The sequence below is a fragment of the Triturus cristatus genome, chromosome 5_1, assembly GCF_964204655.1.
Source record: "Triturus cristatus chromosome 5_1, aTriCri1.1, whole genome shotgun sequence".
NCBI classification, from domain to species: domain Eukaryota; kingdom Metazoa; phylum Chordata; class Amphibia; order Caudata; family Salamandridae; genus Triturus; species Triturus cristatus.
Window position 1 is genome coordinate 148,629,991 of NC_140587.1, and position 24,904 is coordinate 148,654,894.

The 24,904-nt window shown below is 45.4% G+C and overlaps 1 protein-coding gene across 2 annotated transcripts in view; it reads right to left on the reverse strand.

Moving 5' to 3' along the window:
- LOC146830440 (ranBP-type and C3HC4-type zinc finger-containing protein 1-like) overlaps positions 1-24,904 on the reverse strand; it is a 540,476-nt gene that overhangs the window by 357,730 nt on the left and 157,842 nt on the right. For both annotated transcript variants that reach the window (XM_085604678.1, XM_085604679.1), the window contains exon 5: positions 3,303-3,393. In XM_085604678.1, coding sequence (XP_085460804.1) covers positions 3,303-3,393 — 91 coding nt within the window. The remainder of the gene's footprint in view (positions 1-3,302; positions 3,394-24,904) is intronic.

Below are 24,904 nucleotides of genomic sequence, written 5' to 3' on the forward strand. Positions count from 1 at the left end.
GAAGCAACGGTGTCGCCGAGGCCGATGCCGGCACCGCAGGCTGCGCCGAGGCCGGAGCCAATGCTGGATCCGAAGGCAGCGCCGAGGCCGGAGTCGATACTGGATTCGAAGGCGGCGCCGAGGCCGGAGCCAACTGCCGCGCCCAGGCCAACGGCAGTGTCGCAGCTGGAGCCAATGGCTGCGCCGAGGACGGAGCCAGCAGCGGCGCCGAGGCCGGTGCCGACAGCAGCGCCGAGGCCGGAGCCGATGGCAGCGCCGAGGTCGGAGCCGATGGCAGCGCCGAGGTCGGAGCCGACGGCAGCGCCCTGAGGTCGGAGCCAACGTCAGTGCCGAGGTCGGAGCCAACGGCGGCGCGGCGACGAGACTGGAGCCAACGGTGCCACAGGGTATCTTGCCGGCGTAACTGGGGCCAAAGGCAGCGGCACGGGGGCAGAACCACCGAAGGGGTCCGCGGGGCCCAACGGCGCTCTGGAGGGACCCGATGGCACAAAGAAATTGCCATGTTGCTGACAGAAGTACCTATACTTCTTCCGGAGGCACGTACAGTCCCCAAAAATGCAGGTAAGCCGCAGGCAACAACGGAGGCCCCGAAGGAGCCGCGGGGGAGTGACCGCCTGCCCCCTCCACCAGGTCCCGCAACCGGTGAGGGGTAGACGAAGAGCGACGCCGCTCCTTTGACCTTTTATGGCGCTTGGACTTACCTGTCCTCGATTCCAATGAACGATTGTGTCGGCTGTGCCAGCGATCCCTTGACCTCCCTACGGGAGCGGGACCTCGAGCGGCACGGAACCGAGTGCCGGGCCTCTAACAACTTCCGGGAACACTCCCGCAAGCCTACCGCGCCATGGCCCGGCAATCGGGGCACGTCTCGGGGGAGATGGCATGCCCCAAGCAGGAGAGACACACGTTGAGCGGGTTCGTCACTGACATGGTCCGACGGCAGTCCCAACAGGACTTAAACCCGGCCATCCCTACTGCACCAAAAGTTGAATTCTCGACAGATACAAGAGACACGTCTAATAAACAAGTCAAATTTATTGACTAGGAGTACCGCTCTCTCTCGGATCTGCGCTTGCTGGCGCAGAAAAAGAAAAAGAACTGACGTCAGCGCGCGTGGGCACTTCTAAGTAGCTCCGACGACGTCATCTCGGCGACTACGACACCAGCGATGTACGCGGAGCTGCATGCAGACTCCTACCAACGTGCAGGGGTACTGCTGACGAAAACTTCCCAGATCCAGCCTGATGCCTGGGGATATTCCAAGGTAAGGAATCTATCACTAACGTGTCTCTTTCAGATGCAGCGATTGCACCGGTTGGTGCTTTCGACTTCAAGGATCTGTATTTTTGAAATATTCTTTAAAAATTCATATCTATGCTTGTGTATGTTGGATTTTTGTCATTTTGGTCTTGCTTTGTTTAGATAAATATTGGCTATTTTTATAAACTTGTGTGGTGTCCATTTTGTAGTGTCTTCACTGTGTTGCTGTGTGTTATGTACAAATACTTTACACATTGCCTCTGAGATAAGCCTAACTGCTCGTGCCTAGCTACCAAGGGGTTGAGTAGGGGTTATCTTGGGTGTAATCCCCTTACACTGACGAGAAGAAAGGGCTACTACTTGGACAGGGTGTATACCACTGCCAACTAGAGCTCCTCATCTCATACACTTGCTCTTCCAACTGCCAATTTCCATGCTACTTTTAAGTCTGTCTGAACGTTTTTCGCAAGGTGGCACATTCAGTGACTTGTCCAGAGCAGTAAAGTTTAGAGGCAGTAGAGCTTTGGAATGTACCATTAGGGGGACAGCGACATTACTGACAGCTGCTGCAAGCTTGCCACAAAAGGGTTAAGGACATTAGGAGTCGTGTGCCCTGCCAGCAGCTTTGTTTGAGTTCTGTTTTATCACCATTTCTTTTGCAGACTAATTCCAGGTGGTTCCCACTCTTCACTGGAGGAACACACATGGAGGGCGCAATCCTATAAAACGGATTTCTACAGTATCAATATGGTTTACTCAGAATGAGCCATATTGGGCAGGGGGACACTGCAGTACTGCATGCATGATGACTATTCTGGATGCCCTCAATTTACATATGGGACACTGCAAGTGAACAGTGCTTCTCAACAGTTTTTCTTTCTCAAAGTTGGCTCTTTAATATATCACCAACTTTCCTGCCCTGCACAACTGTCAAGTACCCATGCGCCTTACTAGTCCACACTTAACTGGATTTCTGGGTGTTAATTTGGGGCGGTTTTCCGGAATTTTTTCTTTGTTCCATTGCAGCTTGATAGTCCAGAATTTCAACTGAACTGGCTTCAACTACACACTCCAGTATCTTCGATGGATCTTCCTACTTGGTGCATCTATTTAGAATGCCTATAGCATAACGGATTTATTAATTTGGTGTTTTCTTGTGTGTTCCTTCATAATGCAATAGTTGACACCATTCCACCAATGAGACTTTATGCTGTCCTCGCGTGAAGTCTCTGTACTGTTCACATTTTGTTTTCATGTAAATATAACCCTGCTACGACCCATATCACTTCTACGGCAACATTGATGGTTTCTCCAATATCTTGTTGGGGAAGGAATATTGAGACTCTACTGAAATTCTTACTACATTGTTTCAGGCATAATTCGGCTTTCTATCATTCCTGCTGTATAGTACTAACGTTCCACAGCAATGCTTGCCCCTGCCATTGCTCCAGAATCTTGAGGCTCCTTTCTCTACACCTTTTAACCTACAGTCCTTCATAGGTCGTCCATGTGTCCGAAGAAGGAAAAGTATGTAAAATGTGTTGGTGTAGTCATTTCAGTTGTGGATAAGACTCATCTGATACCAGTTGTGACAATCGTTAGATAAAGGTTTGTCCAGACTGTTACTCCAGGTCTGCTTTGCCTTATCACTGGTCTCCTAGCTTTACAATAATTCTTGGCCTTTATTATGAAATCTGGACCTTTTCTTGCCCTTTAGTTGGTCATGTTGCTAACAACCCAATATTTAATTTTTTTAAGGTAGATAAAGTTCAAAGTGTCAACTTAAGTCGTTAAAAAGAAATTGTTTGACAGCGAGTATTTATTAGTACCCATCTTGCAGATATTCTCAATGGATTTTATTTTTGTTCTTCTACTGCATTTAAGGTAGGCTTGCTGAACAGCAGTTTTAAGAGCTTTCTACAACAAAGAAATGGAGTTACATTCTTTGTTGATGAGGTCCAATGTTGCTTCCATTTATCCACTAAGCACCTCAGTGATAGTGATCAGATTGTTAAATCAAAACGACTATACTAAATGCTTACCTGCTGCTTTAACATTGATACTGTAGTGTATGCGTGGACCTGGACGGTAATATTCACAGAAGAGGTTGCATCTTCAACACCAACCTTCATACTGAAAACAAAAAAGAAAAGGAAACTCGGTTATACACCATGAACCTAATTTTCATTGGGCCACTTAAAGGAAATTCAGCTACGTCCACCACTATTTCCAACTCTGACTTCTCCTATTTGCCATAACCTTCAGCCCTGCAGCTTTCAAAGTTCAGCCTTTAAGCATGTTTGGTTTACAGATTTTCTGGCTTCTGTATAGTTTTAATGGTTTTCCATCTTATCGCTAAGGCCCAAACTATTGTTTAACAACCTAATACATTCTGGGAGAAGCAGCCTTGGCTGACTACACCCAAGACAATTTTACTAACACACCTATAACTGTAGGATGTGGTTTGTGGTAATCTTTTCTTTTATTCACTTAGCCATACCTGCATGCCACAAGGTTTATTCAATGGGGGAACCGCACTACGGAGACTAGGTTTCCACTAAATGCTGCCCATCTTTTGTTTGACATAGGGGAAGTAGGCATGTCAAGTGGATTAAGCAAGAAGACTAGAATAGCGATCAACATGGTTTTCAAACTAAGAAATTGAAAATGATGGAATCAAGAGGCTCTATAAACGTAAAGGGAAAACTCATTAGCTCTGCTACCTTCTGCATTAAAGTCAGAATGTAGTCCCTGCCTCCTGAATAAATCCTAAAAATGAATAATATTAACAAAGAGCAGATGTCATGAGGCATACTATCATCAAAAGGTAAATGAGTTTCCATATTTATACATAACGTTTCTGGATCTGGAATAATCTATAATTACATGCCTAACACAAAAGCTGCAAATCTTTTATCACTGTTGTTGGATTTGTAGTTTTGAGCAATGTACTGTATTGGAGGGTAGAATCTTCAGGAGGCCCACACAAGGCAAAGGCAGCACTTTCTTTTTATGCTCTGTCACTAACAAAACCCCTTCCAGGTGGCGAGTCGTCCCCCCTCCCTTGCTTCAAAACTGTGTTCATAATGACCCTCAAATCACACCACTGACAATGTGCTTTGGTGCCATAAAAGGTAGCAGTTTATTGAACATAACAATTTATACATTTGCAAAATCCTGGTTATCCACTCCTCTCTTAATATCCATGCTAACATATTTCATTGTCTTTGCAATAATTTTTGTTGCCGTGTGGACCCAGCCATCTCACTTTCCAGGGAAGGGAAGGGCCACCTGTCTGGGCCTCTGATTCACTGGTCAAGGCTTCAACTTGCTACAGATTTGGAGGGTGTCCGTCAGGACCTGCCTGGGCTGCAAGTGCCGTCCCACTTGCCCTGGACCCTTTCGTACCCCTGCCATGAGGCATGCCAAGGGTCCTGCGGGAGCATCACATCTACTCTTTCTATGGCGGTAAGCCGCCCTTGGCTTCCTCAGTGCCCCTGCTGTGAGGCATCCCAAGTACACTGTGTGAGTGTTCCATCTACCTTTTAGTAATTCTCTCTTTTCTACCTTTCTTGTGTTCCTTCCACCTCACCTCTACCCTCGCAGCTGCAACGCCCGCTTCTTCTGGTGTGGGTGGATGGGATTCCTTCTCTCTACTGCGAGGGCGGGGGGGGGGGTTGTGCTTAAACAGGCCTGTTGCCCCCTATTTATCCCCCCCCCCTCGATTTATCAGCTCGCCCCTTTATTGGGGGGTTCAAGCTTGCCCTGGGGCGACCAATCCTGGTTGCCCCCCCCTCAAGCGGGCTTTGCATATCGTCGGGCAGGGCTTCCCGCCTCTGACCGGCGTTTCCCCCGGGCCCCCACTGGGTCAAGCTTAGCCTTCCCCGGCCCAGGTTACCATGCTTCCTTCTACGTGCATCTGACCTCCTCACTGACTTTCACAAGCTGAACAGTAAATAAATACAGGTTCCTAAAGTACCTTAAGGAAAGGCCTAAATTATGTGCACCTCTATTACACAAGATGCTATCAAATAGTCTACCATCACTAGATGTATGGAACAACGTTGCTCCTCAGCTAGGTTTGTGCTCATTAATACCAACAACTTCACATATCTCAGAAAAAGAACAAACAATATTAACGGATGTAGGAAGCTGGCTCTGTGTTTACTATACCAAAGCAAGGTATAGTGTGCACAGAGTCCAGTGGAACCCCAAAGGTAGGCAGAGGTAAAAGTAGAGAATACCTTACTCTCTATTTGTGGTAGTCTGGGCGAGCGGTAACGCTTTATCAGAGGGTAGTGTAAAGCATTTATTGTACACACTCAGGCAAGAAATGTCACATACTTGAAGACTGAACTCGGACCAATTTGTTTGCATAAAAATATTAGTTAGTTATATTTTATTTATAGAACCAAGCCAGGCCTGGTACAGGTAGGTATAATAATACTTTGCAAGATTCTATGCAGTGAATTACAGTTGAAAGCAGGTTAGAATGCAGTTGGTCGATTTACAGGTAAGTCAACAGTCAAAATTACTTTTCAGTTACTTTGTACATTACTATGTACGTTACTTCTTGGAATAGGTTTTAAGTTACTTTTGATAATCAGTGTGATATACCTAGATCTCACACTGGGACATTCCCTAGACAAAAGGTAAGTAATTCAGTTTTTACACATGAGCAGTTTCTTCGGTTTTTCATACAAACCAACTCCACACTTGAAAGAATTTTCACAGAAAGGCAGTCAATTAAGTCCTATGGGAGAAAACAGTGTTATCAGTAAGTACTTAGATTTTGGAGTTGGTATTCTGGGGTTAGAACCAGGGTTCCCTCAGGGTCGAGAACACACTCTTGAAACACCCTTAGTGGCACTAGGGCGGCCGGGTGCAAAGTGCAGAGGCTTAATGTTATCCAATGGGGGATAGTGGGCCTCTGGTTGGTGGCTACTCACAGGCAGGCCACTTGGATGTGGTAGCAAAGCTCCTGGTGTTAGGCTCAGGGCAAAGGGGGATCGATTAGCACACAATGAACACCCTCAGAGGCACAGGGGCGGCCGGGTGCAGGGTGCTGGGTGCTGTTTTGGCATCAGGTGCCCTGTTTGTTTCAATGGGAATTGCCAGTTTTGGTTTTTAGCTGCAGGCTCAGTCTAGGTGGTCTCCCAGGAGGAACCATCAAGCTGGGCAGGTAAGTTGGAGGGCTCGGGACGTAGGTGCACCTCAGTTCCTCTTTTCGAGGGAGCAGGGCGGCCGGATGCTGGGGTATCTTTTGAGGTCTGATTTCACCTTACCAGGCCACTCATGGCTGAGAGGGGGTCTCCGTGCAGACGCTGCAGGTGACGTCGGACAGTCCTGGAGTGGTCAACCCACGGTGGACTCGGACTCTGGAGTGCCTCTCTAGGACCGGTGGGCCACTCTGACTCAAGCCGTAGGTGTAGAGTGCATTGGTGGTTCCAGGTGTTGGGTTTCTTTGTCCTCAGCAGGCTCGGAGTCTTTCTTTGGTGATTCTTTTGAACAGAGCTGATGTTCACATGAGCTCTGGTATTTGTTAAAGGTAGTCAGTTCTCCTAAGGGTTCTGGAAGTCGCTGGCAGCAGGACAAGATGACTTTTGGCACAGGATCTCTGAAAACGGCAGACCGGCTGGAAGGGCTGGGGCCAAGTCAGTTCTTCTCTGCAGTCTCCTCTGCTGGGCGTCTTCTTTCGTCCTCCTTCTTCGTAGGTTGTGGGAAGCTGCCTACTTGGTTAAGGGATGCCACCTAAATACTGTATTTATGGGGCATTTTAGTGGTCTCGAGGTTAGTAGCCAATGGGCTACTGACCTTAGGTTGACTACACCCTTGGTGTGCTCACCCCACGTGGGGGAGTGGGCACAATTCCCTAATCCTGATTGGAGAGTGCCTGCCATCAGCAAGATCGCGGGCACTGAAGAGTGGGCCTCACCTCCTCCACCTGAGGGATGGTGTTGGCAGAGGTGGGCACACCTTCTGGGTTGCTCTAAGTTGTGCCACCTTTCTTCCCACCGAAAAGGAGGGGAGACAGGAAGGGGACCAGCTCCTGATAGCAGGAGAGGTTGGGGGTCAGGTTAGAAAGGGGGCAAGGCCTTTGACGCTCCCCTGCCACAGATGGCTCTTCCTGACCTGAGGGAGGTGTGAACACCTCCTCTAAAGGAAAGGCTTTGTTTCTGGGCTCAGGGAGCTTAGGCTCCCACCCCAGGGGTCCAGAAACTGGTGGTTTTTCAGGGGGCATCTCTAAGATGCCCTCTGAGGGCATTATAAAATAAATCCCACACTGGCATCATTGTGGATTTATTTTTCTGAGAAGTTTGCTACCAAACTTCCCAAAAAACAATAACGTCATTATGGTGCTGTGGAGTTTGTTATGACAAACTCCCAGACCATATACTCTTTATGGCTTTACTGCACTTACAATGTCTATGAATGGACTTAGACTCTGTAGGGATACAGTGCTCATGCAACTGTACTCTCACCAGTGGTATAGTGCACCAAGCTAAATGGGTGTTTTACCTACACCATAGGCAGTGGGTTACAGGCATGGCACACAGGAATGTGTGCCATGTCGCCTCTTCACTTTTCTCTGCACCAAAACTCGCAGCCTACAATGGCAGTGTGTGTGTTAAGGTACAGGACATTTGAGGGTGGCACAATATTGCTGCAGCCCTTCGAGACCTTCTCTGGTCACAGTGCCATTGGTACCCATGGTACCTTTTACAAGGGACTTACATGTGGCCTGAGAGGTGTCAATTGGGGGTACAAAGGTACAGTTTTTGGGAAAGAACACAGGCCCTGGGAACCTGATTGGCGAGGACCCAGGGCACATCAAGTCAAAGTGCATCAGAAATCTGGCAAAAAGTGCAACAGAAACCCAGCTTCCTACAACGGACGACCCAACGAAAACAATGGAACACCTCCACTTCCAGATCCAGACCAACCCAAACACCATCCTTCACAGCACCCTTGTCTACAGACCACCAGTACTCCGCCCGCCCTTCACTAAAGCCAGCATCGACTTCATCGCCCCCAGGCTCTCTCATCCACAGATTGCATCCTACTCAGCGCCCTCAACTTTCTCCTGGACAACCACAACGACCAGAACACAGCATCCCTTCTTGAGAACCTCGCCAACGTACGACTCAAGCAGATAGTCACCTCTCCAACCCACGCAGCAGGACACACGCTCTGCTCCGTCCTCTCAGCCAGCGGAAAAGTCACCTACAGCCACACCACCGAACTCCTTTGGACTGACCACCACTGCATGCACTTCGCCTTCACCAAACCCACCATAAATCAACGCCCCACCCCCAGGCCGCAGGTGGACCAAGGTCACCGAAGAACAGCTCACCGCCTCCCTCAGCACTACACATAGCCGACAAACATCAACGCCAATACCGCAGCACGCAATCTCCACCGATGGATCTCCAACTGCTCCGACACCCTGTCTCCCCTCAAGCAACACTCCAAGAAAGCTAGCTGGTTCACTTCCACCCTCCACGAGTCCAGAAGCACCTGCAGACTACTAGAGAAGAAATGGAGGAACAACGAAACCCCGAAAACCCACAAAACCTTCAAAGCTGCAATCACCGCCCACCACCTCCTCCTCAAAACCACTAAGCAAACGGCCCTCTAGGACAGAATAAACACCAATGCACACAACAGTAAAGAACTCTTCACCATCATCAAGGAGTTTGCCAGGCCCAACAGTTAGACCACGGACGTCCCACCCTCCCAAGACCTCTGCGACAAACTCAGCACGTTCTTCCACCACAAGATCAGGCAGATCTACGACAGCTTCGACACCCAAGACCCTTCCACAAAGCCCGACACCACCACACCCAACCACGCCGCACCCAAACAGATCCTGCTCAACTGGACCCCGCTCACCATAGACAATACTCAAGACCATGAAGAGCATCCACTCCGGAGCTCCTTGGACCCATGTCCACACCACATCTCCCACAGAGGAGCCACCGCCATTGCCCCCGAACTACGCTGCACCATCAACTGCTACACCGAGACCGGGGACTTCCCCAACGACTGGAAACAAGCCACGATCAATCCTCTGCTAAAGAAACCATCCACCGACCCAACAGACCTCAAGAACTTCAGACGCATCTCCCTGACCTCCTTCCCAGCCAAAGTCATTGAGAAGGCCATCAACGCCCAACTGAGTTCATCGAAGCAAACCACGTCCTGGACATCTCCCAAACCAGTTTCAGAAGCAACCACAGCACCGAGACCGCACTTCTCGCCGCCACTGACGAATCTACTCCCTCCTCGACCAGGGCAAAACTGCAGCTCTCATCCTTCTAGACCTCTCGGGCGCCTTCGACACCATCTCCCAATGCACCCTCATCACAAGACTCCATGAAGCCGGTATCCCAGACAAGGCCCTGGATTGGATCCACTCCTTCCTACCGGTCGAAATACAGAGAGTCCAGACTACCTCCGTCCCTCTCTGAACCCACGGAGAGCAGCTGCAGAGTACCCCAGGGCTCCTCCCTGAGCCCCACTCTCTAGGACATCTACATGGCCCCTCTTGCGGCCATCAGGAACTACGGACTCAACATCGTCCCCTAGGTTGAGAGTACCAAACTGATCCTCTCTATAACCAATGAACCCACAACTGCCAGAAGCAACTTCCACAGCGGGATTAAGGCAGTTGCCACCTGGATGAAAAACAGTTGCTTCAAACTCAGCTCGGACAAGACTGAAGTCCTCATCCTGGGACCCACCCCCTCAGCATGGGACGACTCCTGGTGGCCCTCTGTATTGGCAACCCCACCCACCCCCACGGACACCGTACCAAACCTCGGCATCATACTAGACTCCTCTCTCACAATGAACCATCAGATAAACAACTTTTCCTCATCTGGCTTCGACCTGCTATGCCTGCTTCAAAAGACATTCAGATAGATCGCCATCGAATCCAGAAAAACGGTCACCCTCATCGGCAGCAGACTCGACTACGGCAACACACTATGCCAGCATCACCCAGAAACTCCTCCGGAAACGACAGAATGTTAAAAATGCCGGCTGGTCCTCGACACCCCCCACAGCAGCCATATCACCAAACATCTTTGAGAAATCCACTGGCTTCCAGTCAACAAAAGAATCCCTTTCAAGCCCCTCTCACACACCTACAAAGCCCTACACGAAGCAGGACCAGCATACCTGAACCACCGCCTCTCATTCAACGTAACCACAGACACCTATGCTCTGCCCTGCTGGCCCTGGCCACCGTCCCTCGGATCCACAAGACTAGAACCAGAGGAAGATTCTTCTCCTACCTTGCCGCCAAGACCTGGAACACCCTGTGTCTGCACCTCAGACAATCCCCGTTGCTGACCCAATTCAGGAAGGATCAAGACCTGGCTCGTCGACTGAACCCCCGCGCTCAGACGGTCCAGCGGCCCTCCCCCCAGCGCCTTGAGACCCTCACGGGTGAGGAGCCGCCCTTTACAAACCCTAATTGATTGATTGATTGATTGAATGTTCCTGTAATCATTGTTACTCTTTTTAGCATCTGGTTACAGACAGCTTCAGCTGTCTGTTTCCAGACGCTAAAAAGATGCATACAGTACAAGGGCAAGCCACATTGTAGAAAGATACACTGCTATACACTTGCCATTTATGTCGGCAATGATGCGACTCAGTACTAATTATTTGGTTCTTAACATCACGTGTGGCATTCTGCTGCTGACTGGTGTCCACTGTTGATACTGCAAGCGAGCCAGAAGCACTGGGAAGATAGTGTGTTTTTTAAAATGTATCCTTACCAGCACATCACATGTAAACCAGTTCTGCTCACTGAGATCCTGGCATCTTACCCTCATTAGAAAACAAGCATTGGCAAAGCCAATAGGTCTCACCAATCCGAGAGCTATTGGCATTGTCAATGTCTTTTAGCCATGTTGAATAGCAGCACAGCTGCTATTTGGCATGGCTGAAAGTCATGTAAGAAAGCGCTATAACCCAGCCTGCGCTGTATAACTCAAATAAAATGTGATGGGATTATGTGTGGGATATTCCCTTTTCAGACGCTAGAAGGACCAAACACTGAAAACAAAGCTCGAATTGAATCAGTGAGCGGCATAATGCCATTTCATACATGTATTGCGTTTGTTTAGATTTGTTTGGGTAAAATACGGACCGATTTTGATAAAATAGAGACCATCTCTTTACTTTTGTTGGGTATAGAGTGAGAGTGAGAGAGAGAGAGAGAGAGAGACTATCCTTGTGGGGACTTGGGTGTGATAACACACTCACGCTGTGGGGACTTGAACTCAGATCCCCACAAGGCAATTATTATTATTAATTTATTTCTTAGGCGCGCAGCTACCCACAATGGGGTCTCCCGGCGCCGCCGATGACCAGGTAATAAAGGGATCACTGTGGCTGAAGTTTATTTGCGGGAAAATAACCAGGTTTTCAAATTCTTACGAAAGTTCAAGTAATGAGGTTCCAGCTTCAAAGACAGAGGAAGTGAGTTCCACAGTCTAGGAGCGAGACATGAGAAAGAACGACCTCCCATTCTAGACAGCCTAAAACGAGGAACATGAAAATTGCCCTGTGATGCAGATCTAAGAGAGCGGACAGGGACATAAGGATGGACAAGAGATTGCAAGTATGCAGGAGCAGTCTGATGTTTAATCTTGAACATTGTGCACAGCGTCTTGTGTTTGATGCGCTTGTCTATACGAAGCCAGTGTAGATCATGAAGAAAAGGGGAGAAACTAGTCCTACGGGGGATTTTACACAGGAGACGAGCTGCAGAATTTTGAACCAGCTGAAGTTTCCGCAAAGTCTCCTGGCAACCCCCTAAGTACAGCACATTTCCATAGTCCAGGCGTGATGTTATTAACGCCTGGACAACCGTACGCTTGGTGTAGTCAGGGTGCATCCAAAGAATCTTGCGTAGCCATCTCAATGTGGTGAAACAAGTGGCTGCGACACTCACCACTTGTTGCCGCATAGAGAGTGAATCGTCCATTATAAAACCAAGGTTCCGCACCTGCTTCACAGGCTGGGGAAGAGAGCCCATTATTGGAGGCCAATGTCTGGGACCCCAAAGGTGAGAGTTCTTACCGAAGATTAAGACCTCGGTTTTTTCACCATTCAGTTTTAGCAGATTAGTCTGCATCCACTCAGCCCCCTTACCCAGACCATGCTGAAGCGAGGAGGGAGAGCTTTCCGCTTCAGCTGAGAGTGAAAAAATGATCTGGGTATCATCTGCATATGAGTAAAGAACTAAGCCAGAGACCTCCACAATATCAGCCAAAGGACGTACGTAGATGTTAAATAACAGAGGGCTGAGTGAGGACCCCTGGGGAACTCCATATGCAGATGGGCGAATGGATGAGGAAGCAGTGGACGAAAAGATTTGAAAGGAACGGTGTTGCAAAAAAGAAGCCAACCAAGACCAGGCTCAACCAACTACCCCTGCTGACCTAAGTGCCTTCAATAGAATGGGGTGCAACACGGTATCAAACGCGGCGCTTAAATCCAAAAGGATAAGCGCCGCCGTTTCTCCTCGGTCGAGTAACAGGCGTAGGTTCTCAATTACTCCTAATAACGTGGTCTCGGTTGAAAAGTGAGAGCGGAAACCCGATTGAGAGTGATGAAGAAATCCAGAGGATTCAATATGTGACGAAAGATGGAGGTTAACATGCCTCTCAAGGATTTTAGAGAACATAGGAAGCCGGGAAATAGGACGACCACCAAATGATAAAAAATGACTTCAGGAACATCTGTGCTAATTTTTACAACTTTTGAAAAAATTACCTTGTGGAGACCTGTGTTTCATCAAGTGTGTTTATATTTCTGCTCAGCTCTGCCCCTGTAGACAGGAGGCGGTACTGCAGTCTTAAACACACTTTGCATTTAAACACACTTTGCTAACCAGAAACGCCCAGTAGCAGCAGAAAGGACAGACATTTCAAAGGAAAAGCTCCATAACATGTGTTTATCCAAATATTTTGATATTAAGCTATTGACTTTAGACTTTTTGGGTCTATAAACAGTGCTAAAAGCAATTTGAGTCAGTTTCAGACTCCCAGAATACTTCACTATTGCCATTTGATCCTTATCTGCATTTAAAGAATGCCTATTGTTACATTTTAATGCTTGTAGCAGCAATACAGAGTCTTTATATTTTATTGCCTTTGTTTACATATTAATAGGCACAATGGAATATGTTGTTTTTGATGATGGCTAGATGAGTGAGAGACTAGCATTATATTATTGCAGGCAGTGAACTGTAGAAATGTTATACCCACAGCATGCAGAACTTCATTTTTAACAGAAAGTGCATGCTCTTATAATAACAGTGAACTTCGTAGAAGATATATTTAAATATCACCATATTATGTAAGTACTTTTAAAACACTTAAAATGCTTAATTTAAACTGTTCCTTAAGCTTTCCATATTAAAACAGTTAGTTGACATTCCCAAGGGTGGGAGAAGAACAATCATAACAAGCATTGGTAAAGACAATATGTCTCGCCTATGCAAGAGCTATTGGCTTGGCAAATGTGCTCTTGTCATGTTGTACAGCAGCGTGGCTGCTGTTCAGCATGGATAAAAGGTAGTGGTGTAGACAAGACTGGCGTGGGGTGAAGGGTCAGAGTGGATTGGTGTACATTAGAGTAGTGTGTCAGAGTGGAGTGGCGTACAGTGGAGTGGCGTACGTACAGTGGCATATTGTAGAATAAAGTGTCATAGTGGAGTAGTATAGCATGGAATGTCAGACTGGAGTATAGTGGCGTGGAGTGTAGTAGAATGGAGTGGCATAGTGTCGTAGAGTGGCATCAAGTGTGGTAGAGTGCAGTTTAGTAGAAAGTAGTGGCATAGAGTGTGGTAGACTGGCATGTGGTAGAATTTATGGTCGTAGAGTGGCCTAGGGTGAAATGGCATCGAGTGTTGCAGAGCGTGGTGGCATAGAGTGGCCTAGAGTGTCATAGAGAAGAGTGTTGAAGACTGTCAGAGTGTGGTGAAGTGGAGTGGTAGAGTGGACTGTCGTGGAGTGGAGTGTCAGAGTGAAGAGAAAGGCGTAGAGTGGAGTTCGGATGGAGTAGAGTGTGGAGGAGTGAAGTGGAGTAGGGTGTTGGAGTGTCATAGAGTGGAGTGTCTTCGAGTGTTGTGGAGTAAAGTGGAGAATCATGGAGTGTCCTGGAGTAGAGTAGTGTATTGTGGAGTGATGTGTCAGAGTGGTGTGGCATAGAGAGGAGTGCCATAGAATGGAGTAGAGTCGAGTGGTATAGAGTGGGGGAGAGTGGCGTAGAGTAGAGTGGCATGAGTGGAATAGAGTAGGGTGGTGTAGGCAGAAGTCCTTCTGGTGGCCAGAAACTGGAATGGCCACCGAATAAACTGGACAATAGAGTGGCAACTTTCTAAAAGTTGTTTTTCCTTAAAAGTGACATTAAATCTGACTTGAGCATTTAGTCTGGTTTAATGCCACAGCCAATTTGGTACCTTGAAGTTCCCATTTTAGTATTCCCATTCAGAAGTTATCAGGGCTGAGATGTCAGCCTGTAACTCTGTAGTAACCAATGGGGCTACTATCCTTTCCACAGTAAAAAGACAATTTGGAAGTTTTACTGTTAGAACATTTAAAAGTACATGGCCAACTTATTAATATACTGCTCCCTGACTTAGTGATCTGTAGACCTTCCTTAAGAGGATGTTTATATATTAAGGTAACTGGGGCCTTTGCCATTGGTTTAAATGGCAAAGTCGAACAAGCAGTTTTAAAACTGCCCTTCTAGGCTGCGGTGACAGGCTGGGAGCCATTGTGTACCATGTGACACTCAGAGTGACACAATCAGTGCTGCCGTCCTGGTGGGCTCTCTAAGTTACATGCCCTGGGTCCCCATGGTACCATATACCACGTACCTATAAGTAAGTTAGGTTATACCAATTAGGGATGGCCAATTGAACATTAATTTTATACCATGTTAGAACACTGGCGCTGAGGTATGGTTAGCAGGAATGACTGCACTCTGAGTAGAAAAACCAGCAGCATCAGTCCAAAACTTCGGGGGATGATCATGCAAAAAGAGGCATAGCTTTACAGTTTCCAATTAAACAAGGTTTTCCCTATGCCTAGACGGCAGATGTACAGTGAAAAGGAGCTCAGTGAAAGAGGAATATGCATCTCAGGGCCTATTTTCTTTTCTCTCTGTTCTTAACCATAATCTGAAAATACATTTACCCATATTTCACGACTTTTGCAACCCATTTCAGTCAACAAGCTTTATTTTGTTGAGGAAGTAAAATAGAATGTTGGTTGCAAACATTCGTTGTTCTGTACTTGCTCTGAAATAATATATTAGCTGGGTAAACAGGTTTTCATGTAACAGCCAGGATTTGATTTATATTTTGCTTTACTAATACAATTGATGTCGAAGAGTCTCCTGTAACACTTTTCATGTCCAGAAAGGAGGTCATCCACCTGTGCAGTATTAGGCAGGAGTGCTGGCTGAATTAATGACCCCAATGGAAAGAGCTTGCACTCAGGGCCACTGCAGAAACATTGCAGTGGAGGAAAAGATTGTTAAGAGTTTAACAAAGTATGACGAAAACAAAAAACAGACATTTAAAATTAAGGAAAACTCGTAATATTTACGTGCAATTTTGCCTATGGGACACGTTACAGTGCTTCTAGACAATGCACCTTTGCTTAAGAAAAGTTCATCAAATTCTGTTCAAAATATTACTTTTACCTCCCAGAGTAAAAAAGTGTGCTCAAAATAAATATATTGTACTCTATAGAAAACATAAATGTGCTTCCAATAAATTTTGCTCTTACGTTATTCTGCACATCCCATTTCTGTTTCGAAACTGTGTTCAATGTTGGGCTTAACCTGTGTTCACACCTAGAGCCTCTGGGCCCCCTGTTTCCTTTAAGAAACATTTTTTATTTATCACAAGCCTTTAAATAGGAGGAACCTTCACACTGAAGTCGTGTATCTTGAAAATGAGATGAGATATGTAAAGTATGTTTTTAAAATGTGAGTCTCCTGTTAAACTAATTACCAATTTCAGAACGGTCTGTATATAAACCCTTGCATTTATCATAGTTCTTGTTAATATAAACGTGAACGCATATCACTATGGAACTTAGATTTTCCTGTTTAAAGAGGGAATATTTCTTCACACTGCATTTGAAAGGTAGTTAAAGCAAGTTAGCCGTTTTTTTGCGATTCACCCTGTGCACAAAGCCCTTCCCTTAGTCCACCATTGAAGATGCTAATATTCTCTGCCTTGAGAGGAAGTTCAAGGCTTGACTTCGGGATGGGCAGCGACCCCCATGCAAACACACACCTGCGCATAAGAAAAGGGCAATTAGCAAGTCAAGAGGCCATTGCGCCGGAATCTCCTGAAGTCAGTTTAGGCTGTAGACTGGGGGATGGGCCCTGTGCATAGAAACACCTTTGAGAAGCCAGGAGAATCAGGTGTCACTGATCTGAGACCCTGACTGCAGCACGGATGGGGCTAAGGCCTCCAAAAAGAGGCTGAAGGATTGTAACCTCCTGCTCGGAGCGATTTACATTAAAAGCAATAAAGCAACATCTGTAAGTTTAAGGCGCATAGTATATTTAAATGTGCCTGTGTTCGTCTCGTACATGTACATTCACAAAGCATTCCTTCTGTCCATGTCTACAGCTGCCCCGGTTGTTTGCACTTAGTAAAAGAGACAAATGTCTCTCAGATTCATTCAGAAGCTGAACATCGATATATTTTGTAGCCTATAAGGTGCTCACACTGAAGGTAATGTGCACTACAAATGGACAGGTGCAGGGAAGGGCCCGAGACTGGGACGTTTAAGGGTCAAAGGGGAGAAGGAAGGGTCTTAAAAAAGAGAATTGAAGGCTTGGAGAGTTTAATATGAGGATGTAAAACATAGGGAGCCTATCAAATGAAGGAAGACGGAGAAAATGGAACGAGCTGAGGAGGAAGCAGGAGAAAAGGGGGAATTAGAGGTTTAGTATGTGGAATATGCGAGGAAGTAGAAATAGTGTGGTACAGGAGGTAAGAGGATAATTTGCATACAACATTTATGAATGCAGGAAAGCATATTTGAAATGTAAGAGAGTGACATGTCTACATCTCTACATTCCGCGGCCATGCAAGGACAGAAGGCAGTATTACAACAACAAAATCTCCTGCAGATACGAACTGCACTTGACAACAGCCATTATTTAAAAGGCAAAGCCTATTAATGATGTTCACAGGTGAAGCATTTCATTAAAAATAGGCTGCAAAAAATATTTGTAATTTGTCCATTATAATAAGAACGGCCTAGGAAAGGGAGAGACGGGGAGCACAAGAAAGAAACAGGCATGGAGGTAGAGAAAGAAGACAAAGGGAGAGACATATAAAGTCAGAGAAGGAGAAAGATGGGTGGGGTGGGGAGAGAGACAGCAAGAGGTAGAGAGAAAAGTCAGGGGGAGTGTGAGAGTGACCAGTATAAAAAGACAGGGAAGACAGAAAAAGATAAAAGGAGAGATGAGAGAGATGCAGAAGAGACAGAGAAAGACTTGGGCCAACATGGAAAGACAGACTGAAAATGCTAGGAAGAGGGGCAGAAAGACAAGGATAGATAGCCAGAGACAGGGAGTAAAAACAAAGACAGATACATGAAGGCATGGAAAGTCCAGAAAAATAAAGAGATATGGATATGAACAGAAAGATCAAGAAATACAGCAAGAGATGCTGAGAGAAAGATGGAAAAAGACAGACCGCGATAATGACATGGAGAGATAGTGCGAGAAAAAGATAGAAAAATACTTGCAAAGGGGCAACATGGAGGATGAGAAACAGTGAGGGAAAGCCTGAGAAAGACAGGCAAATACAGAATGATAACCACAGGGAGATGTAATGGGAGATAGTTATGGAAATGGAAAAAGAAAAAGAAAGAAAGACAGAGAAAGGAGGAGAAGATAGAAACACAAGGAATGGCAGAGACAGAGGGATTAAAACAAAAAAAAGACAGGATGCCAGGGAAAGAAAAAGCGAGGTAGGCACCCCCTGGACTCACTGTATCTACCATTCATTCAGTCTGACTGTCTCTGTTCATGGTTATCTGTATTTATTTTTACCACTCTATCTCTTTTCATCTCTCCATCTCTAGCTGCCTCTCGGCCTCTCGCTATGTTTGTGTCTCTGTCTCTCTTTATCTTTGTCTCTGCTTCCCTCCTACTGCCCGTGCTCTGTCTCTCCAAATCTTAGGGGCTGATTTAGAGTTTGGTGAAGAGGGTACTCTGTCTCAATGTAGACAAAGGACCCTCTCTGCCAAACTGCACGTCCGTCTGCCTCATTTAGAGTCGGGTGGACCTTCAGTATGCCAGTGGCAGAGACTTCTTTGTCTCCATTGATGACATACTCCTCCGATGGCCGACAAAATAAACTGTGTATGGTCCCTATAGTTGCATTATGTGGCCTGAGGAGTAAAAAAGAAAGATTCTGACATCAGTGTGGTTGTTTTGTTTATAAATACTTTGTTGAGAATATTGTTTATGAATGCTGCAATGCTGATGACTACATTTGAATGTCTTTATTGTCCTTGTTACTTTTAATGTAATGGGGAAATCATGACATGGTTTAATTAATTAATGTAGAGACACCCTGACAAAGCCAGTAGGTCTGCCTTATTTAAAAGAACATCCCCTTGTGATATTGCATCTGGTATAGTTTGGGGTATTGTGGTGATGGGGTTCAGGTCTCATTAGGGGTGTAACATGAAATGAGGATGTCACCAAAAGTCTTTCCATCCAGCTTATGTATGTGTTTGTAATTTAATGCGTAGTATTTTGTAGTGTGTGTAATATACGTCCTTTTCCTTATTAAAGAAAAGGCACTGACTGAAAAATAAATTGTACGAGTGCTGTTATTACATGCTAGCAAATGAAGAGTACTAGTCTACACCACCTTCCTTGAGTAGGTCTTGGACTGCTCTGCTGCGCTACCCTGAGCGAGCGAAAAGCTACCATGTGGTACTTGGTTCCAAGTTATTGTAATTGTTACAGGTTGGTTCAATAATTTCACAACTTAAAAACCATGCCTAAGTATTATTCTGAAACGTTTAATATATGAGAGCAGAACAAGGTGTAACAGTGCAAAATGAAGGAATTTGAAAGTGCAATACTTTGTATAAGTAGCATAAGTATATAAAACATTCTATGGATACGATACAGTGCAATCATTTCACCGCTTGAAGACCCATGGCTAATTTCTGGTCAGGTGGACAAGTAGCCTGCGGAAAGACTGCATCCTTTGACCATTTTGATCTGTTTAAAGTGCATGGTGTGCTGTTGTCTTGACTGTATTGAAGCGGAGCAACCTCAGTGTGAGTCTTTCTAATATGGACTGTAAACAAATTCACGTTTGGACTATGATGGAAATTTCAATAAAGTGGCAGTGCGATCAGGATATTGTGCAAATGGTGTCGTAATGCAAGTCCAGAATTCATGTGCTCCCACCTACTACCGACTGACCTATGTTTGAGTTTTATTCAGAATAGTGTGACTGGGAAAATATAAAATAGTGCAGTAAACAAAATCAAAATACCTGAAACTTATTCAGACATAATCCGATCAATATGTTGATTCATTTTCTGATCTAGCCTTGTCAGTATTTTGTCAAGTCTGCAATTTAGCTGAATATCTGCGGGGTTAAAGCAAGCTTGGATGGCTTGCCTGTAGCAGCGTAACCCCTCTGGTGAAAAGCTGGTCTGAAAATAGTTTTTGATCCTCCAAATTTGCTTTGCATATACAGATTTGGTGAACCATAGTTTCAGGGGATTTTCCACAAAGTCGGCACGCCTTTATTCTGGTGGTGCATTTTCAGGTCGGTAAGTATACAAGTGATGGTAGGCAGCCCAGATGGTATTTCAGAAAATATGTTTTGGTCAATGCTTTGATGCATGTTCCCAGATACGGTTGAGCTGCTAATTTATCATAGGATGCTATTGTAAACCAGGTAATGCGAACACTTCTTTGTTTGGCTGCAGCGAATTTCTCTTGAATATTTTCTTTACAGTGGCCTTGGCTAGGGAGTAGTTGGTCCTTGAAACTTCAATTAGCCTGAGAATGGTTAGTGAGCAAGAAAGATAGGATCTCGCTAAAGAGTGGTTTCTGCTGAAAATTTCTTGCCAGAGATTCAAGGTTCCATTGTTTGCATTCTTTAATTTGTAGCAGAATTTGATGAATGTTCCTTGTCTCACTAAGGATTGTTTGGTTAGACCAAATTCTACTCGCAACTGGACTGGAGACGAGTGACGCAGTATCGAAAAAACAGACTTGAAAGAGATTGTGATGATTTTGTCAAATAGAGTGGCATCTCTACCTCTTAGGGCTTCACTGCCATAGGCTATGATTGAAACTCATTTGGTTTGTATTATTTTCAGAAGATGTGTGAATGATGATGATGTTGCAATTGCCAATTTTAGGTGTTTGAAAACTGCGGTGAGAGTATTGGCTTTGAGGTGCATGAGCTCCAGATATTGCTTAAAGGAGTCTTGTCTATCAAGTAGCATGCCAGGATATTTGTATTCTGATACCACCTCAACGTAATCTTTTTCCAGATATTATTGGCAGAGGCTCAATGATGGTTTCCCCGTATCACAATAACAGACTTCTTTAGGTTGATTTCCACAGTATTTGTGCTAGAGTATGAGGCTGTGGGGTTCATAGGCCTCTGAAGACCAACCTTTGTGTGGCTAAGGAAGACTAAGTTATCCGCATACACTAGGCAGGGCAGCAAGATGTTGCACAACTTTGGGGTTTGTGAGTTTACCTGGGCGAGGCTAGTGGGGGAGGGGGGCGGGGGTCAACCACGAAAAAGTTAAAAAGAGTGTGGGGGCTAGTCCACACCCATGTCTTAATCCATGGTGGGTCCAGATCTTTCTTGATAGATGGGCACAGTTGCTTAACTTTATTCTGATCCAGGTGTCGGTGTGGAGTAGAATCAAGGCTAGCAGCAGTGGGTAAGGTATTTTCCAACTGGCAAGTTTGCTCCAAAGCTTGCCTCCATCCACCCTAGCCAATGCTGCTTTATAGTCTATAAAGCACAGGTAGACTGGTTGGTTTTCCTGTGTTTGTTGAACAGCAAGGCTAGAGCTATCATTTTTTATGTTGTGCCCAGTCGTTTGGCAAACCCAGTTTGAGTAAATGGAATCAAACGTCTTTCTTTATCCCAGGATGACTACTCCTCAAAGAGACCAGCGGCAAAGTAGAGCTATGCGTCGTTAGTTGGAGGCATCGCAGACATTGCCACCTTTATTGACCATAGAACTGGTAGAACCTTTCCATGAGGAGGGGATGGAGCTTAGAGTGATTATGCTCTCGTATACTGGCTCCAGATTGCTTGCCCAGAACGATTTGGCCTCCTTAAAGATGGCTGTTGGAATGCCATTTGGACCTGGGGCTCAGTCTCGTGGTTTCTCAAAATGTGGCACTCGATTGTTGCTGCCCGAAAGTGAAGGGGGTTAGAGGACTGTGTTGCTCTGATGGAGTTTTGAAACCCAACTCTGGTGAGACTGTTGCTTTGTGTATTACAGTCTTATCTACATGCAGTGCATTCCCAGGTTAGTCAAAGTGTTTGAGAGGTAATCATACCAGCTTGCTTCTTGGATGTGGACTACTGTTCATGTTTTAGACAGGTCATTTAGGTTGGTCACGATTTTTCAAATGGTCTAGTGTTAGTTGGTATTAAGGTTGTGCAGCAGTTTGATGCTTCGATTGTTGTTAGCCTCCCTTTTTTGGTCCCAACTATGTTTTCTGTAGTCAGACTTTGTCTTTCAAAAGGTTGTCTTTTAAAGCTTTATGATAAGCTTTAAGGGCTCGACTTACACAATGCTTGAGTTCTTTTGTTTTTCCACTAGCTTTCAACTTAACCGTTCTGTGATGGTTGCTATTGCTTCTTCATGAGGCTAAGTGGTTGGTGACAAATTGATTGAAAAATTGCTCCCAGGCAGGATGAGGAGCACTGGTCTCCAACAGGAGGGAGTAGAATCTAACTTTTGCTAATTTAGAAAGATCGTGGATTGTGCAAGATGACCATTTCAATCTGTTGTGGTTTATTGTATGAGGGCTAGCTTGTGTTACACCTTCTAATGTATGGTTTATGAGATTTAGGCAAGACATAATTCTTGCGGTAGATGGTCACTTTCACCTATTGGTTGTATTGAAAAGCTAGAGACAAAATACATAAGTGGAGCAGGGAACACAGTGAAGTATTTTAGAGAGTGGGTTTTATAGTTGTGATATGTGAGAGAAGGTGGGCTTAGGGTGTGAAAACGGCCATTGATTGCTTATAAGTTAAGATACTCTAATTCCTTTTTGAGGACCTTGCCCATTTTGTCGTGCTTGAATGCGGAGTTTTGATTTTGTTCTGGAACTAATCAGAACGCATTCAGGGTTGTTAATAACTCTTCATCTTGCTGGGACCCGAGTATATTCATATTGAAATCCCTAGAGAGGATTATTTCTGTTGGCTGCAGACCTCTTCTGTGTCTGGGCATAGCTTTCCATTTCTTGAATCATGGCATGGCAATTCTGGTCATTTATTTTTGGTCGCAGGGCAGGAGATTACTTTCTTGGTACTGGCCTCCTAGGAGGGGTCCATCTGCTTGTGGTTCCAGTGTGGTGCCTATCCTGGAGGATCCTTTTTGCACTTCATCTTCAATAATTTCATCCAGCAAAGACTTTGCGATGAAGGGGGTTGCCAGCTTGGGTTGTTGTTTGGTCGGCTGTTTTGTTTGCCTGTTTCACTAAGGTATTTTTGTTGAACAGGTTTGGATTGCAATTTGAATTATTGAAAAAAGAGTAGATATTTTTCTGTGTGGCAAAGTTAGCCTTATGCTTTTGTGTCTTGCGTTGATTTTTTTTCCTCCGTGGGCCCTCTGCTGGTATGTCTGGGGCAGTTAGTATACCATGGTACACATCCTTGGTTGCGCTACTGTATCCAGGGGTGAGATTGTCTATGAGGATGTGGTTTGCTGGTGCTGACAAGGTGCTCTGTGACGGAGCTATGGAGCTTGTGAGGGTGTATAATGCCTGGTGTGCCTAACTTTGACTGCCCCTGGGCATGAACTTTTTGACCTCATGTGCTGGAGGAAGTGCGGCCTGTAGGAGACCCTTTGAGGTTTAAGAGACATGGGTAGTATCTAATTTGAGAGTGCTTGCCAGGCTTTCAGGCTGCAAAGCCTTCTTAATGTCATAGAGAATATCGTCTAGGACCAAAAGGGAATGATTTCAGTTTATCCAAAATCAGAGAGCAGGTGCAGGAGAAGGTCGGTCATGTAATTCCTGCTGTTTTTTGAGCTTTGAATAAGAGTTTGTTTGAATTTGAAATCTTTGCATCATTCTCGAAATGAAGACTGCCATGGTATTTAATAGCTTAATCTGAGGGTCTATTTTTGCAGACTGGTATTTGAGAGCTTCGACTGATAGTATGCACAAAAACGAACCAGCAGATTTTACAGCTATCTGTGTGAAGACTTGAGCATTATCTCTATACCCTATTTTGTGAGAACTTGAACATGCTTACCTTGACACACTATCTCTCTGAGATCTTTAACATCCCAATAACCACATACTATTGCTGTGATAACTTGAACATCCCAGTAACCACCCACTATTCCTGTAGTGAACACTCCAATAACTGTAGTGAACATCCTAATAACTACACAATATCTCTGTGGTTACTTGATCATCACTATAATCACACACTATCTCTGTGAGGACTTGAATATCATCTTTTCACACTAAATTGTGTTATTTATACACATTTGTAGAGCCTACTATCACCTGGGAAAGTATCATGGCTATCACTGTATGGATTTCACCATGATAATCTCCACACACTGTGGGGCCCATTACGATGTAGGGCGGATTACCACCAACAGCCTGTCAGTGGCAGTCCGTCCAACAATCTGACTCAGTGGTCCGACCTCCGCATTACGACCGATGCATCCTGGGGGAAAGACTGACGCCTCCGACAGGATCGGAGATCTCTTGGGGGCATTGGCCGGACAGATAATCCCCAAATAGCGGCATTGCCTGCTCAGGCACCACTGTCAGGATTAGGATGTCCATTTCTGACAACCTTTCCATGTCGGCCTTTCTAACATTGAAAGGCTGTCAGAAAGTATTGTTGGGGGCCCCTAGCAGCCCCCTGTCCCACCGTGGCATCCACCCAAACATCAATGCATCGTGTTCATTATCTGTACACACTACCTCTATATGGTCTTAACCTTGATAATCTCTTGGCACTATGTTGGTGGTGACTGGAATACCTCCATAATAACAAGTTATGCAGATTCATGAGCATGTCTATGGTCGCACTATCTCTGTGAGGACTTCAGCATCATTATCTTCACACACTATTTGTAGGGTGACTTGAACGTTATCGTCACATACTATCTATGTAGGGTTTTACTTTCATGCACAATCTCTGTGAGAGTGGTGAGTTATAGTCCATTCAATGTGGTGAGTGAAGTGACAATACTGTGTAGGTAGGTGCATGACTTCTAGTAATTTGAAGGTGGTGAGTAAATATAAATGTGAGTTATAACTATGACTTATAGTAACTCGAAAGTGATGTGCAAATTATAAATTAAAGTTATAACTA